Below are 15,828 nucleotides of genomic sequence, written 5' to 3'. Positions count from 1 at the left end.
CTTTGCACTCTGAATAGAAGTAAGGTTTTCTAGTTGGGTTGAGTCCTGCCCAAGATGGAGAAGTAGGGCAATCTCATCTATCAGCCTTATCCCTCAAAGGCTGGTCCCCTGAGTGTGGAAATAAAGTGGAAAAAACCCCCACCTAATCCTAATTTAATAAATGATTATTATGATAATAAAAAATAACCTCTTCTCTAAATACTTTGATTGGAGCAAAAGAAAACCATGCCTTTTCTATAAAGTATTATAGGATTTAGAACTGGAAAGCACCATAGAGAGCTAGTTCAACCTTCTAATTTTACAAATGAGGCCTTAAGAGGTTAAGTCATTTGCCCAAGGTCATGCTAGGCCTAGATTTGGACCCAAGATTTCTGAAACCAAATCCAGTTGCATTTTTTCCCCTGTCTCTCTAGCATGGAACACACAATCTGCTATTTGTTTATATAATGAATGGCAGCTATATTTGCTCAAGGAGGTTCAAATTCCAAATTTGCATAAAATATTAATTTGGAATTTTTAGGCTACAACTTGCCTACACACAGATAGAAATCTGACTCAGGCAAATTAGCACTATGCCTTCTTTAAATAGGAGTCTATTTCATTTCTCAAAATTTATTCAGTCAAAGCTCTATAATTTTTACTAGAATAAGTGGTAGCTATTCTAGTAATAATCACAAAGGAAATACCTAAGAGATAAATTTCAAAATTTTATAAGCTGTCACACAGACCCCAAAACAAGTTAGGTTTGTAAAGAGTGTGACTATTGTATAAAAAGAACATTGCTGAGAACTGCTTCATGCTTGAATACACAATTGGAAGAACATATGAAACCTGTTCATTCAGGAATCTTTCCTTCCCTTTCCCATTGACAAAATCTCAGAATAATAACTTAAAAGTTCTAAAAAAAATAAATTTCAGAATGCAGAAATTCTCTGAAACCACTAAGCAAGATCTCTCCATTTTAGAGGTAATGGAAATACCACATAAAAACCCAAACTGTCTAGTTGTTACAGAAGAGCATCATACATCTAAGCCACAACTGCATAAATATGGAGAATTGCAGCTATCTCTTCAAATAGGTGACCCATTCTTGGTCCTATGTCTGTCCCTGGTCTTCACAAGAGCATGAATGAAGAACAGACAACAGTTTGTACATTGACCTCATTTTTTTGTGGTTTTGATAGAGGCTTAGAATAATTTTAAAACTAAGAATTAATAGTTGGACAATATGTCCCTAAATCCTACAGAGGAATGAAAGGAATGCAAATTTGATCTCAAGCTTTCAACAAAAAGCTCTAAAATAAATCAAATGTTGTATATTTTAACTGTGAAAAGGGGTGTTTAACATCTAACAAGAGCACAAGGAGACCAAGGTTTTAAAGTAAAACTGAAAGAACCCATTACTCATATAACACTCCTCAGGGAAGATATGGGCTAATTTCAAACATGGAAAATCTGCAGCAACTACAGCACTCTGACAAGGACTTGATTCTCATTCAATCTGTCAGCAATTAAAATCAAACTAGTGAAGTAGAAAATGTACAAGAACTGCTTCTCTATGATGCCAGAAAACAGGACAATTCACAAGAGCAAATGAAATGCACTTGATGCAAGCTGAAAAATAAATTAAAATCTTCCCAAAAAGCAGATTTCTCTCCTTGATCCACATCAGAAAAAGAAGAGATCTGTGAAGATGGAAGCAAGAAGTAAAGTTGGGGAAGGCTCTAAATTGAGTCAGATTCTAAATTCTACTTCTAATTCTAACTTGCCGCCTTTTTGCCTCCCAATTTTCCTTAAAAAATATAAAGGAGCTGACCTCTAAAGATAAATTCTCTTCCAGTTCTAATGCTAGTGACACTTTAGGCAGAACCCTTGCAGTGTATTAATCATCCAAATTTATTTCTCTTTGTAGATGAAAAATAAATGCCAACTGGATAACTTTGCCCCAATTTTTCCAAAAAGAAGTTCACTGGCTTTTAAAAAAGAAATTCTAAATAAAAGAATCGCAAATTTTCTGAGCCTAAAAGGACCCTTACAAATCTCAACCCCCTTAAAATACCTTCTACAGCATAACCAACAAATCGTCAAGCAGCTTCTGCTTGAAGATGTCAATGAAGAGGAATCTACTATTTTCTGAGGCAGTCAGTTCTGCTTTTGGAGAGTTCTAATTATTAGAAAGTTTTTCATTACATAAAGCCTAAATATGCCTTTCTGAACCTTCTACCCCACAGCACCTATTTCTGCTCTCTGGAGTGACAAAGAACAAGTTCTGTCTCTTTTCCAAATGACAGCCCTTTGTATACCTGAAGACAGCTTTCGTGACCTGCTTTCTCCTCCCCCAAGCCGGCCCTCCCCAAATCTTCTAGCTGAATATTCTTGGTTCCCTCAGCTGATGCTCACATAGCATGAGTTGATAATAGGTACACAGAGCCCTTCACAATCCTAGCTGCTCTTCTCTGAATCCTCTCAGCTTCCTGATGACCTTTCTAGAAGGCATTGCCAAGAACTAAACAAAATATTCCAAATGTATTCTGCAGGAAGTGGAGGTGGGGAGAGGAAAGAATCTTCTTTATTCCTGGAAAGAACACCTCTCAATGCAGTCCAAGATTGCATGAACTTATTTTAATGTCATAATCATGTTTTTTATAAATATTGAGTTTGCAGTCCTCCAAAATCCTTAGATCTTTTAAAAATAAGATACTAATCTTGCTTCTTCCCCATCCCCCATTCTGTACTTAGAAACTGATTTTTTTAACCCTCGATGTTACATTTATTCCTATTAAATTTCATCTTTTTTGGACCAAAAAATTAGGACCTTTTTTTGTCCTAGTTTGTCAGAATTTATTTGGATCTTGACTATCATCCAATGTGTTGACTCAGTTTCCTTGTTTGTAAAAAATAAAGGAGCTAGATTTGTTGATTTCCAAAATTTCCGGGCTCTGGATCTATGGCACTATCTCTCTCATGTTTATTTCATCTTCAAATCTGATTAAGGATGCCAATTATTATTTTTTATTTTTATTATAATATTATATATTATAATTATTAATATATTAAATAATATATTGTTATTATTTACAAGATATATGCATGGGTAATTTTTTAGCACTGACTTTGCAAAACCTTCTGTTCCAACTTTTCCCCTCCCTCAGATGGCAAGTAGACCAACACATGTTAAATATGTTAAAGTACATATTAAATAAAATATATGTATACATAAGGGATGCCAATTATATAGATAAAAATGTTAACTTGCACAGGGTTAAGAATAATTTCCTAGAACACTCCATTGTAGTCTTCTAAGTTGACATTAAGTTACTAAGACTACTTTTTGGGCCCAGCCATTCAACCAGTACCCAATCCATTAAATTATATATTCATCTAGCCTAGAACTTGTCAGTTTTCTATAAGAATAGCATGTGACATTTTTGTAAATGCACGGTAAATTAGCATTCCTTTAAACTCCCAGTTTAATAATCATGTCTGCAAAGGAAATAAGATAATTTGGTGTGACCCATTCTTGATCCAAACAGGATCGTTATCACCATTGATTTTTTTTCCCTCAAAGTTTCATGGATCATCTTTTTAGTAATATATTCTAGAATTCTGCCAGGAACCAAAGTCAAGTCCACTAACTTACAGTCTACAAATTTAATTATCATCCCTTTTGTGAAATTTGGGAAGATAGTTAACATTTTTCATTTCTGGAGTTTCTCTCTCATTCTTGAAGACCTTTCAAAGATTACTACCTGTGGCTCAATGATCATATCTACCAAGTCGTCCAGAATGTAATTCATCTGGGTTAGGTGAGCCAAACCATCATTAAACACTGATAGTTGTCTCTTACTATCTCCTTATTTATTCTGAGTATCAATTTCCTATTTCAACCTTTTTCTCAGTTTTTTCTGATCCAAAGAGCATTTTCCTTGGCAGAAAAAACAGACGCAAGATAATAATTAAGCACTTCTACCTTCTCGTTGCCATTCCTGGGGCTCAAAGGGGATCCAAAAGGTTGGGGTTCCATACCAGTTATTGTGTCTCAAAAGAATTTGCAGGCTTGGACCCATTTCTGAGTCAAAGAACAAAGTTTATTATAATTGTAATGCCAATTAAAGCAGGCTAAGTTCCAGGAGAAGATAACAAAGAACCAGGGGCAAGAAGATAAATTTATAGGAAAAAAGTTAGAGAGCTGTTAGTCTTTTCAGTCTAGCATCCAAGCCCAGCACCTTGGTGAACTGAAAATTCTGCTACCTGCCCAAAACACTTTAAATGGCATCCTATTGGACAAAATAGTCTGATGGAGGATTTCAACTTCCAAATGTATTGTACTGGGTTCTCTTATAATGCTCACATCCATTTGGTCCATTCTCACATGATGCATTATTTGAAATGCTCCTTCCCACAACTATTTCTTTTATGGGCCATGTGAGTAACTTATGGATGTTATAAAACTCCAGTCCCGTAGGCTTTTCTCTGACTGCTTATCATTTGTCATCTTTGACTCCTAAAAAATCAAACCAAAACAAACCAAAAAAAAAAAAAAAAAAAAAACCAAATCCTACAACTGGCTTCTATGGGTAATTTTCTATTTTTTTCCCACCCTTCCACAGTAAATAAAAAAAGGGCAGCAACTAACTACTTTTGGTACCATAGCAACCTGAGTTAAAAGAAGTATTTTGCAGAAGCTCATTCATTATTAGGGTGAAGAACATTCTGTGTATAATTGGTTACCTAATGACTAACCTGGAAGCAATCAGTTAGTTCTAAGCATCTTTTTGGAGGGTGCTTGCCACCCTTTAGTTTAGTACCAGTAGTCTTTTCTTTGTTCCTGGAGATCTCTGGCAAGTGGTAAATGAATTTCTTCTAATGGGTTTAGTTTTGTTTTGTTCCAGATGGCACAATATTCTTTCTGAGAAGAGAAAAATGAACTTTCCTCCCTTTTCTTTCTAGAGTCTCCTCTGGAGACTCATGAGAGAATCACAAACCAACAGCTGGTGAGTGAGTGGTAACTGTAACTGTTGGCAGTGAAGCACTCCCGTGCTGACTTGTAGGGAGCCAAGAGAGCTGCTGAATGGAGAGCCTAGTCCATTGCATTAATTATAGGAGAATTCTCTGACTCTCTCTGGCTAGGAGGATATTATGTGCACTTTTGTTTTTGAAGAGATGACAAATTTCTCCTTTCCTGTAAGTCTTGTAGAATAGCATTCTACAATGCACAAAGTGAACTGAGCCAATCATTATATTGGTTGTTTTGTCTTGAACGTTTAATGCTTCATTTCCTTAAATAATTAATTAGTTCAGATTTGCTCCCGGATACCTGGCAGACAGACCACCTTTCTCATCACCACTAGCAACAACATTTTCCCAAATGCCAACAACAGGCAGGTGGTCATACTGGTCAGTACCAGAAGACTTTTCTTTGTTCCTAGGAATCTCTGGTAAATGGTAAATAAATTTTTTCTCATGGGTGTGAGTGGTTTTTTGTTTTGATTTGTTTCAAATGGTACAATATTCCTTTTGAAAAAAGAAAAATGAACTTTCTTCCCTTTTCTTCCTAAGAGCCTCCTCAATCACAAAACCACAGCCTTATAGGGGACCTTAGGAATAGCAGTATCCTGCAGGTCACCTGTCCTATTTCCAATCCAGTTCTCAAAGCCATCATCTTTTGGTGTTCTTTTTCCAAAAGTGTAGGGGCTGTACTAGTTAGTGGAGCTACAATCATCTGAGGAGGCAACTCTTGGGGTTCAGCCATCCCTGCCACCATCAACTGACTATCCCACATAAGGCAGGTCAGCCAACCATGCTGAAGAAGTAGGGTCCTCAGAAGGAAAGACAGGAGGCAGCATCTGCCATGCCCATCAAACCACCATCATCAACACAAACAAAAGCAACCTGACCACAATCTGCCATTGCACCCTGACAGAAATAACCCAGGACTATTCTGAACTATGCCTTGGGAAGGGCAAGGATTCCAGCTTATCATCCTCAACCATGATCTTGGGAAGTAGCCCCTCAAGAGATGCAGCCTGGCCACTATTCCTTTTAGGGGTTACAGCCATCGCTACAAAAGACTTAGAAAGCTCTTGTCACCTAAGTATTTGGCATTATCAAACAGTTCAAAATTAGAAATTAATATGATTTTTATAAGTGGAAATGGCATTAAAGAAGAAATATTAACATGTGATTTGCTAAAGTACCTTAAGAACCATGGGACCTTTCCATCTGCCTCACAGCTACAACTTGCATAGCATTTTCTTCCCCATTAGAATTTGAACTCTTAACACATCATTTTACCAGTAGAAGGCATGTAATAAAGTTTTATTCATTCATTTAATTATTATTACTTTCCTATTCTCAAACAATTAACTTTTTTCTAAACTTCAATTAAACCAATTTTTACCTCAACTCAAATATAGAAGCCTCTCTTTTTGATTAGGTGATCAAAAGTTAAGATCTACCACTTGACACCAGAAGAACAACTACAGCTCTAGGGGCAATTTTTTTCTACTGAGAAGGAGGCAACAGTCTTTTTTAGAGAACAGGAAAGGAAGTTCTGGGAAGAAGAGAAGTGGCCACTGATTAAGACTTAAATTACCAACATCAAGATAATACTATTTACAACACTTTATATTCATTCTGATGTCAAATCAAAAAACTGAAGCAAAACAAAAAAACATCATCTGGTGGCTCCTTCTCTAATGAATGCTTAGCTTCTCCAACTTTAGGTAAGCTTTTCCTCAAAGGATACATATCCTTCCTGTCCCTGGCCCATATTCCCAGCCTTTGAATCTGGAAGGATTGGATGAAACAAGCCCTTCATTTACAATCACCATCTTTGCAACCCTAGGATGCAGCAATACTTTATTCATGCTTATCCATATTCCTTAATTTCTAAACACAAATACGTGAACAAATCAAATGGGTTAATATCTATGTAACTTGGCTTAAATTTGTAAATTCCCTTTTTTCTTTCTACTATGGGAAGAAAAATAACAGTGCTAAATTTGTCTAAGAAAAAACTTTAGTTCAAAGAGATCTGCTTAAGTAATAGTGGATTTTGGATTTGGGTCAAAAAAAAAGATAATCAATTTTAGCACTTTAGGGACAAAAGTAGAATATTAACTTCTTGAACTACATTCTTATGCAAAGAAGTCTCCTCCAAATTTGAAGAAGGCCGGTTAACATTACTTTTAGAAGGAAGCCCATATGGAACTCACCAGTGCCATAATTGACTTTATGAGCAAGTACCACAACCCTTGGAATAAGTTATAAGCCTGGGCTACAGGGTTTTTTCCAAGTCATTTTAGGAGTAGCTTTAAAATTACCTTGGGGTAGAGGGGTTCTTCCTAAGTAACTCACTAGCAGCACAAAGAATCCATTGAGGCAAGGACCTTAGAATGGCTTTGAAAAACTTCAGTAACAAAGGCAGCTCAGGAAAGAAACCTTGACTAATCAGTGACATACTGTTTCAATGTTGACCCTATGAAATCTGTATTTATAAGGCACAGCCTCCCTGATACAGCAGGAATCAGATTTCAGATATCAGAGATGCTGCTTATACCACATCTTTCCTGCCTTCCTGAACTCTTGAAGGTGCTCTCAGAGTATGGCCAGATTCAGGTATGGCCATTCTGAACCCATTAGCTTGTCTGATCATGACAATAAATAAATGAGTACTTATTCACCTTCAGGACTGCTCTAAATTTCTCAATGACATTCTTAAAAAAAATCATGGATATGGACATGTTTTCTATAAAGGAATGAGTAATAATGGAAGAGAACAGAACTGGGAAAGCAAGCAGACCAAAGGAAATGTAACACATACATTTAAAAGATACCACTGAGAAAACTAAGTTATCCAATAAGCCCAGTGATACATCAAGCACTCACTGCACATAGATGTTTTATACATAGGTCCCTCGGGTAAATCAGGAATCAGGTATCTGGAAACAGGCAAACAATTAGACTCAATTGATTAAAAACTCATCTCAAGGACTCAACTTTTGCTTGTTTAAAGATGTGCATTTGAGCACTTCTCACAGCACCTTGCTATTCTGCACACACCGGACAGCATACACCAGGTCCCTGAAGATGTTTCCTTCCATCTTGGCCCGGCCCTGGGAGCAAACAAAGACGCCCCCCTTGCCATCTCTAAAAAGGCACTTCCGAATGAGGCAGCCCTGCAAGGAGCTGGCAAGGGACTGAGCCTCACTGTCTCTCTGAAGCTCTTGGTGTAAAGTTTTCAGTTCTAGGCCGTTCTGGAGGTTGGACAGTCGAGTGGTCTGTGGCTGGCCAAGCAGAGACCTGGCCAGGGTGTGGCTCAGGCTAGGCGCCTGGTGAGAGACTTTGTACACAAATTGGTCTTCAGGTTCGTTTTCACTGCCAGAGCTCTGGCTGCTGTCATTGGAGTCAGGGTCGGGGTCGATCCCCTTCCAGTCCCTGGCAGAGCACAGATCCCTCTTAATTTCATTGTCCTTCTGGAAGTCTTTCTCACATGCTTGTGGGGATCTTGAAGGGGGAAGTAAGTTGTTCTGGTCTTCACCTATGACAATCTCACAGGTCCTTAGATTTTGTGTGGGCAGATGCCCTAAGGTTTCTTGGTTTGATGGGTTTAAAGGGGTTGAGTCTTGGGTGTTTGATAAAGCAGAAAAGGACTTGACCAGTCCCATCAGATGTTTATAGGCCCAGTTCCTGTCAGAGGATGGATGCCCTTCAACAGTCACAGAGGCAATTTCACTCCCAACAAATTCACAATTTTCAAGGACACAGAGGGCTACGCTGTGAAGGCTGATGCTGGCTTGATTAAAGGTACAAAATTTGACTTGGCAGGTTCCTGGAGCATGAATCTGCAACTGCCCATTTTCAAAGTTGCAGTTATCAAATTGGACGTGACCTGAAGACACCTAAAAAAGGAAAATAAGAAAATGAAATTGCAAAGCATCTAGGGATTTCCTTGCCTTATTCTTGATCTCCTTTTCCTTTACAAAGGATTTTTTTTCCTTTCAAATAACTAATGAATTATGTTTTTCTTAGCAACTAATGAACCTCTCTGTAACCCTATCTACTTCTCACACCCAAACAAACTATACTTCAGCATGATCTTCCTGGTCCCATTTACATACTATTCTATTAAGTACCAACTAGTCAAAAAAGAAAAAATTTAAACTAAATGTATATGTCTGTCTCTCTCACCACATACCTCCACCCTGACCAAGTTCTAAAGGGCACAAACAGCACTCCAAGAATACAGCAGATATATCTTTAGCCCTTTCCATATAACTAGGAGTCCTTGCAGTAGTTTTGGAGCTAGGAGATAGAATAAGTCAGAGAAGAAACTTTAATAAATGTATTCCAGGTTGCCAGTTTGATCACAGTGCTATTCCAGGAGATATTTTTTTTTTGCAACTTCAATGTAATTTATATCCTACACCTGGCCAGACTTATAAATGAAAAGAATCCTAGCAGCAAAGAATGGGAGTAGAAGTACACTCCCCTGGTACCCAAGCATCACATCTTGTACTCCTTGAAGAAGGTGCTTTGGAGGGGATGGGGAAATAGGAACAGAATCTCTCTCTATATATAAATATACATGTTTGACATATACATATATATATATATATATAATGACATATATATTGGTTCAAGGAATACAGAGCTCTACAGCTTCAACTAAACTTGGTATGACCAAAATCTGAGCATTCAGATTTGGGAAGACTCTCATAGAAGAGCACTGTCATGGATGTTTGTTCCGGTGGTAACATGGTAGAAATCTTCATTTTCTATGAAATGATCATTTTTGCCATTGCACAGCCTTGAGCAAAAGGATTAAATTTCACTGATAACTAAATCTGACTAAGAAACCAATTAAGATGAGAACTGAATGCTTTATTTTTTAAATTTTATATTAACCTAGTTGAGATATTTGAGTCATGAGATCATATTCTTGGTTAAGGTCTCAAGAAGTCATTTGATTTAGGCAGATCCATAAAAATTCTTCATGGATGATTAGAAGCCCTATTGATTTGTCCTAGTATTTATCATCTTTACTGCCATTAAAATTTTCCTTTATGGCCAACTTAATTTTCGTTGCTATCAGTTAAGTCCACTTCTTACTGTTGAATGCTCTGCGTAAATGAAAAACCTCTCTGGAGGACAAGTAAAACCTTTACACGTTGGAAAAGAGTTATGGTTATCTCTTGTTAACTTCTTTTTTAGGCAAAAAATTGTCTATTATCTCCTGCTTTGCAAAAGTAGGGAAAAAAAAAGCCCTCAACATCTGTTTCCAGGCCTTTGTGCCAGCGTTAGGAGAGTTCAGTGGTCCAAGTGAAACAGATTGGGACACAAATTTCCTTCTTCCCAGATTAGTCAGACGCATATTATGTGGCTCAGGAAAAATCATTTAGTTTCTCTCAAGGGTAAAAAGATGGTTAATAGCGAACTGATCTAGAAATTCTTTTTTAGTCACAATTTCCAATTTCCATCTTCCTATTTCCTTCCATTTTGTTATCCTTTTCAGGAATAAAACTTGCTCCAAAAAGACCACTCTGGACTTCTCTACCCTTCCTTCCCTCCCTAATGTAGTAGATAATGAGATAAAAATGGATCACGAAAAAGCCAGAGGATAAAACACGGCAAATGGGAAAAGGAAGAAGGGATACGCACACCCATGCAGGACTATAACAATAAGACATGGTGCCCAAGGTTTGCGGAGTACATCACCGATAAGACCGCGTTAGACCCCCACAACCGGCCCGGGAGGTAGGCGCGGCGGCGACCCCCACTTGGCGGGCGGCAGGCAGAGGGGAAGCGGGGCTGGGGCTCGGCTCTAACTCTAGCCGTCGGCCCTCGCCGCGGGCGCCGGGGACAAGCGAGAAGCAGCGAGCAGGACTAGAAGAGCCGCAGCCGGGCCGGGCGCACCCACCTTGTACATGACCGGGCTGAACCACACCGGCATGAAGACCAGGTTGCAGAGGCGGGTGGTGGCGCAGTGCTGGTCCACACACACCAGCAGGGCCACGTCGCCAAGCTTGCCGTGGCCCATGATCTCCACCGGCACGTTCAGGATGATCTCTCCCTGCTCCTCGTAGATGCCGGGAAACAGCACGATCCTGTCGTAGACGTTGGCCGAGGTCAAGGCGCTGCCCAGGTTGTCAAACTCGCAGCCAGGCCCGACGTAGAGAACGCGGCGGTCCTTCCTCCGGCGGAAGAGGGAGAAGCAGTTGGAGGACTCGAGCTCCTGGGCGTTCTTGGTCCACGTCTTGGCAGCCAGGTAGTGCTGCTTGAAGGCCTCTCTCCAAGAGCGCGGCTCCACGTCGGGCTGGTTGGGCCAGTTGGGATGCCGGCACTCGATGCATCGCAGGCACAGCTGCCGCCACCTGGTGCTGTCCAGGCTGAGGATGAGCTCGTACCAGGCTTTGCACACGAGGCTGCAGCGGCCCAGGTCAGGAAGCCGCAGGTAGGCCAAGATCAGGCGCCACAGCTCCAGGGGGAGGCCGCTCACCTCCATCGTCACCTGGGAGACGGAAGCACACACAGACTGAGCACAAGGTGGAACGCTCCGTGGTTGGGTCAACCCTACGGTTTCCTTTCAACTTTACTTGCGGTCTCTTTGACCTAAGGCCACAAAGAACGCTTGAGTTCCATTCTCAACGGATAGTATGATGGAGAGGAAGTCTAATGGTGATGATAACTAACATTTATAAAATGCCACACACTAAACACAGAGCACCTTATTTGCTCCTCACAAGAACACCGGGGAAATAGGTGCTATTTTGTCTCCATTTTACAGGCAAGTAAACTGAGGTAGGAATTTAAGCAACACAGCTAGTGTTTGTGACACTGAGCTCTTGTCTTCCTGCCTGGCCCAGTGCTCTATCCACTATGCCAGCTAGCTGCCTGGAGCCTCCTCAGAAAACTGACAGCTATATGGAGAAGGTCCACAAGGATCTAAAAATTCTATGTGAAGTTCAGGTGAAAGGAAATGGCATTAATTTAGAATCATAGCATTACAGATTAGAGATGGAAACCCCCTCAATTTATACTTGAGGAAATGGAAACTTAGAGGGGTTAAAAAGTACATCCGGTGTCTTTGAATACAAAAACCTCAGATTTTTAAACCCACCACTCTGCTCCCCAGAAACCTAGGCTCTAATAGATCATCCTTAGTCTTACCTTGCTTATAAATCTCCATGTCACAGGGGCAGCAAGATGGCCCATGGATAAAGAGCACCAGGCCTGAAGTCAGGAGGACCCGGAGTTCAAATCTGACTTCAGACACTTAACACTGCCTAGCTGTACAAATCACTTAACCCCAATTGCCTCAGCAAAATAAATAAATAAGCAAATAAATAAAATAAATCTCCATGTCACTTCCCCAGACATTTCCAAAGCACCATAAATGGGCACTTATACCTATTTCGCCTGCTTCTGGCTCACTAAGTTTTGCTTACCAGTATTTGTATCCCCAGTACTTAACTTAATACTTTATTAGCATCCTTTTTTATTATTCAAAGTAGGAGGGGGAAAGAAAATAGATGGATAGAATATGGTTCAAGTAGATAACCAGGATGAAAAATATGATCCAATGAACCAAATCAGTTCCAATGGAGCAGTAATGAACTGAATCAGCTACACCTAGCGAAAGAACTCTGGGAGATGACTAAGAACCATTACTTTGAATTCCCAATCCCTATATTTTTGCCTGTCTTCATTTTGGATTTCCTTCACAGGCTAATGGTACAATATTTCAGAGTCCAATTCTTTTTGTACAGCAAAATAATGGTTTGATCATATATACTTATTTTGTAGTTAATTTATACTTTAATATATTTAACATGTATTGGTCATCCTGCCATCTGGGGGAGGGGGTGGGGGGAAGGAGGGGAAAAATTGGAACAAAAGATTTGGCAATTGTCAATGCTGTAAAATTACCCATGCATATAACCTGTAAATAAAAAGCTATTAAATAAAAAATATATATATGATTCAAGGCCTCCAGTTGGGACAATGTGAGACATCAGGGCAGGAGACCTACAGATGAAAAAGTCAAGCCCTCCAGGGTAAAGTCTCTGATCTGTAGGCTGCACAGGACAGAAATGTTACTGGAGTGAAATGTCTCTGCCAAACTGTTCTACTTCTATCTCTTATGTGCCATATTCCTTCTTCCAACATCCTTGCTTTGCAGAGGCTGTTCCCTCATGCCTAGAATGAATGTCCTTACCTTTGTCCCTCCGAATCCCTTCTTCTTTGACCCTCCCAGCTCAAGTGAAACCTCCCACAGGAAGCCTTCTCTCCTCTGTTGTTATCAGTGCCCTCCTTTCAGAAATTACTTGATGTATTTATTTTGTATTTTTTCTGTTTCATATGTGTATGTATATATATATAGTAATGTACTTGAGTACAGGGGATATTTATCTTTGTAATCCCAGAGCTTAGTTAGTGCCTTAGTTAGTACCTGGCATAAACTACACAGTAAATAAATTGTTTGATGAATGGTGTCTTTTTAAGCACTAAGTTAAACTACAAAGGTTCTACATTTGATTTAAAAAAATTTTTTTTTAGAAATCAGTGGTATAAGTAGAGAATTTGATTTAGCAGCAGTGCATATCAACATCTGATAATTCTAGATGAACCAGCAGCACAATAATAATAACTTTTTTAAAAAGCAAACCTAATCTTAAGCTACTTCACTTAAGTGAAGCCTGGCTAAAGAGAAGAAAAAAGCAGTGGACAGTACCATATTTTAAGAAAGATATAATTTATCCAGGTAATGAAGGCTTTAGAAACTTTCATATAAGGTACAGTTGAAGTATCTTGAGATGTTTGTTCTGAAGAAAAGAAGACCAAATAGAGAAAGGATAGTTGCATTCACATATATATGACAAAGAAAAATGACTGAAAGCAGTGTGGCCCAAGCCACATTTGGAAAAAGCATTTGGATGTGGACTCAAAAGCATTTTATTCAAAATTTCAACTTAGGTAAAATGAAAACTTGGACAAGATATTTAACCTCCATGAACCACAATTTCCATACTTATAAAGTGAGGAAGCTGGGGAGGGCCTTTCTACTTCTAATAATTTATTCTCTCTAGTCAACAAGAAAAGGGCCCTAGTGGGCAGAGTTTTGAGAAAAATGTGGATTTAAAATAACCAATTTATAATTGGTGCTGTCCAACAATGCCACTCATTACTTTGTGAGGCAGTTATTTCCACATCATTAAAGGCTTCCAGGGGAAGACTAGATGATCATCCTCTAGGGATTTCTATATCAGGTGGAAGGCTAATCTAGAAAAGGGACTTTCCTTTAAAGTAGAGCTTTTTCTTTTCAAATCCTCGTATTCCAGGTTTTTTTTTTTTTTCTCTTCCTCCCACTCCTTTCCCTAGACAAGAAATCTAACATATGTTAAACATGTGCAATTCTTCTATGCATATTTACCCAATTATCATGCTGCACAAGAAAAATCAGATCAAAAAGGAAAAAATGAGAAAGAAAACAAAAAGTAAGCAAACAACAACAAAAAGAATGAAAATGTTATGTTGTGATCCACACTCAGTCCCCACAGTTCTCTTTCTGGGTGCAGATGGCTCTCTCCATCACAAGACCATTGGAACTGATATGAATCATCTCATTTTTGAAAAGAGCCATGTAGGAAAAGTACTCAACATTTTTTTTGTTACAGACCCCTTTAGCAGCCTGGTGAAGTCTGTGGACCCTTTCTCAGGACACATAAAATGAACCAATTGTATCAAAATATGTTAAAAAAAAAAAAAAACTAACTAAAAAACAAAGTTCATAGACTCCAGGTTAACAAACTCTATTCTAGAAGAACTCTAAGATTCTTTCCCAATGTGAAGATTTTATAAAATAGGAAAAAATATTATTTTTAAACAAAAAGAAAAAAAATCAAGATTTATTCACTCTTTATAGTGTTCAAAATGGTCTCTTATGCCAGGAGCTGGGGATCTGTGATGATGAAAGACGTTATAAAGAGTAACTAAAACTAATAAGTTTTTATTGAAGACTAAAAAGTCTCCATGGATATTATAGAAAGAAGGCAGCAGTTTATGATGCCAAATGTATTAATGTACTCACTGGAACAACCTCTTTTACTCTTCAATAGAGAATACTGAAAGTCATCAAACAATTCAACAATGTCTATTAAGTGTTGAGAATTTGTTTTGCTTGACTAAGGGATATTTGTTACAAACATTTTGTTTTTCTTTTTTTAGTGGAGGAGGTAAGAAAATAAATGCTTCTCAACTGAAAAAAATTTTCATTAAAAAACAAAATTAAAAAAGTAAATATAAGATAACTTCAGAAAGTGGAGTGAAAGCACTAACAACTAGGGGACATTAAGCTAAGAATTTTAAGAAGTAGAGGTAAGAAAGAAGTGTAATATACTTGAGGCAAGGGTAATATGTCCTGTGAAAGGCACCAAGAGAGGGAGACAGAACAGAATGTATCATGGAATAGTTTGACCAGAACTTAGAGCAATTTCATAAAAGAAAAGTTAACAGAAGAAATAAGTGGACATATGGAATAGTGGTGGGTTTAATATATCATTATTAAAATGTGGCAAACCTAGTAAAAAGATTAACACACAACTGTTCATTTAATATGCTGGAGGTAATTGTATAGAAGAAGAAATTAAATGATTGATAGAAGCAGAATGATAAATGATAGAAAAAAGAAGACTTTTCACATGCAAATGAAAATCTTACAAAAATAATCACATGCTTAATCATAAAGGAGTCCTGGACAAATTGAAAAAAGCAAAAATGCTACATACTCTCTTTTAAGACCACCAAAGACTAAAAATAGAAATAAAT

General features: G+C 38.4%; 1 protein-coding gene across 1 annotated transcript in view; it reads right to left on the bottom strand.

Moving 5' to 3' along the window:
• The window catches only part of FBXO10 (F-box protein 10), a 77,136-nt gene that overhangs the window by 44,032 nt on the left and 17,276 nt on the right, over positions 1-15,828 (bottom strand). Inside the window, exons 2-3 of the mRNA XM_031937060.1 lie at positions 10,922-11,512; positions 8,046-8,903 (exon numbers count right to left, since the gene is read on the bottom strand). Coding sequence (XP_031792920.1) covers positions 8,046-8,903; positions 10,922-11,506 — 1,443 coding nt within the window. The 5' untranslated portion in view covers positions 11,507-11,512. The remainder of the gene's footprint in view (positions 1-8,045; positions 8,904-10,921; positions 11,513-15,828) is intronic.

Source organism: Sarcophilus harrisii, chromosome 1 (genome assembly GCF_902635505.1).
Source record: "Sarcophilus harrisii chromosome 1, mSarHar1.11, whole genome shotgun sequence".
NCBI lineage: Eukaryota > Metazoa > Chordata > Mammalia > Dasyuromorphia > Dasyuridae > Sarcophilus > Sarcophilus harrisii.
Note: the sequence above shows the minus strand (reverse complement) of the source record. Positions and strands in the feature narration are given on the sequence as shown.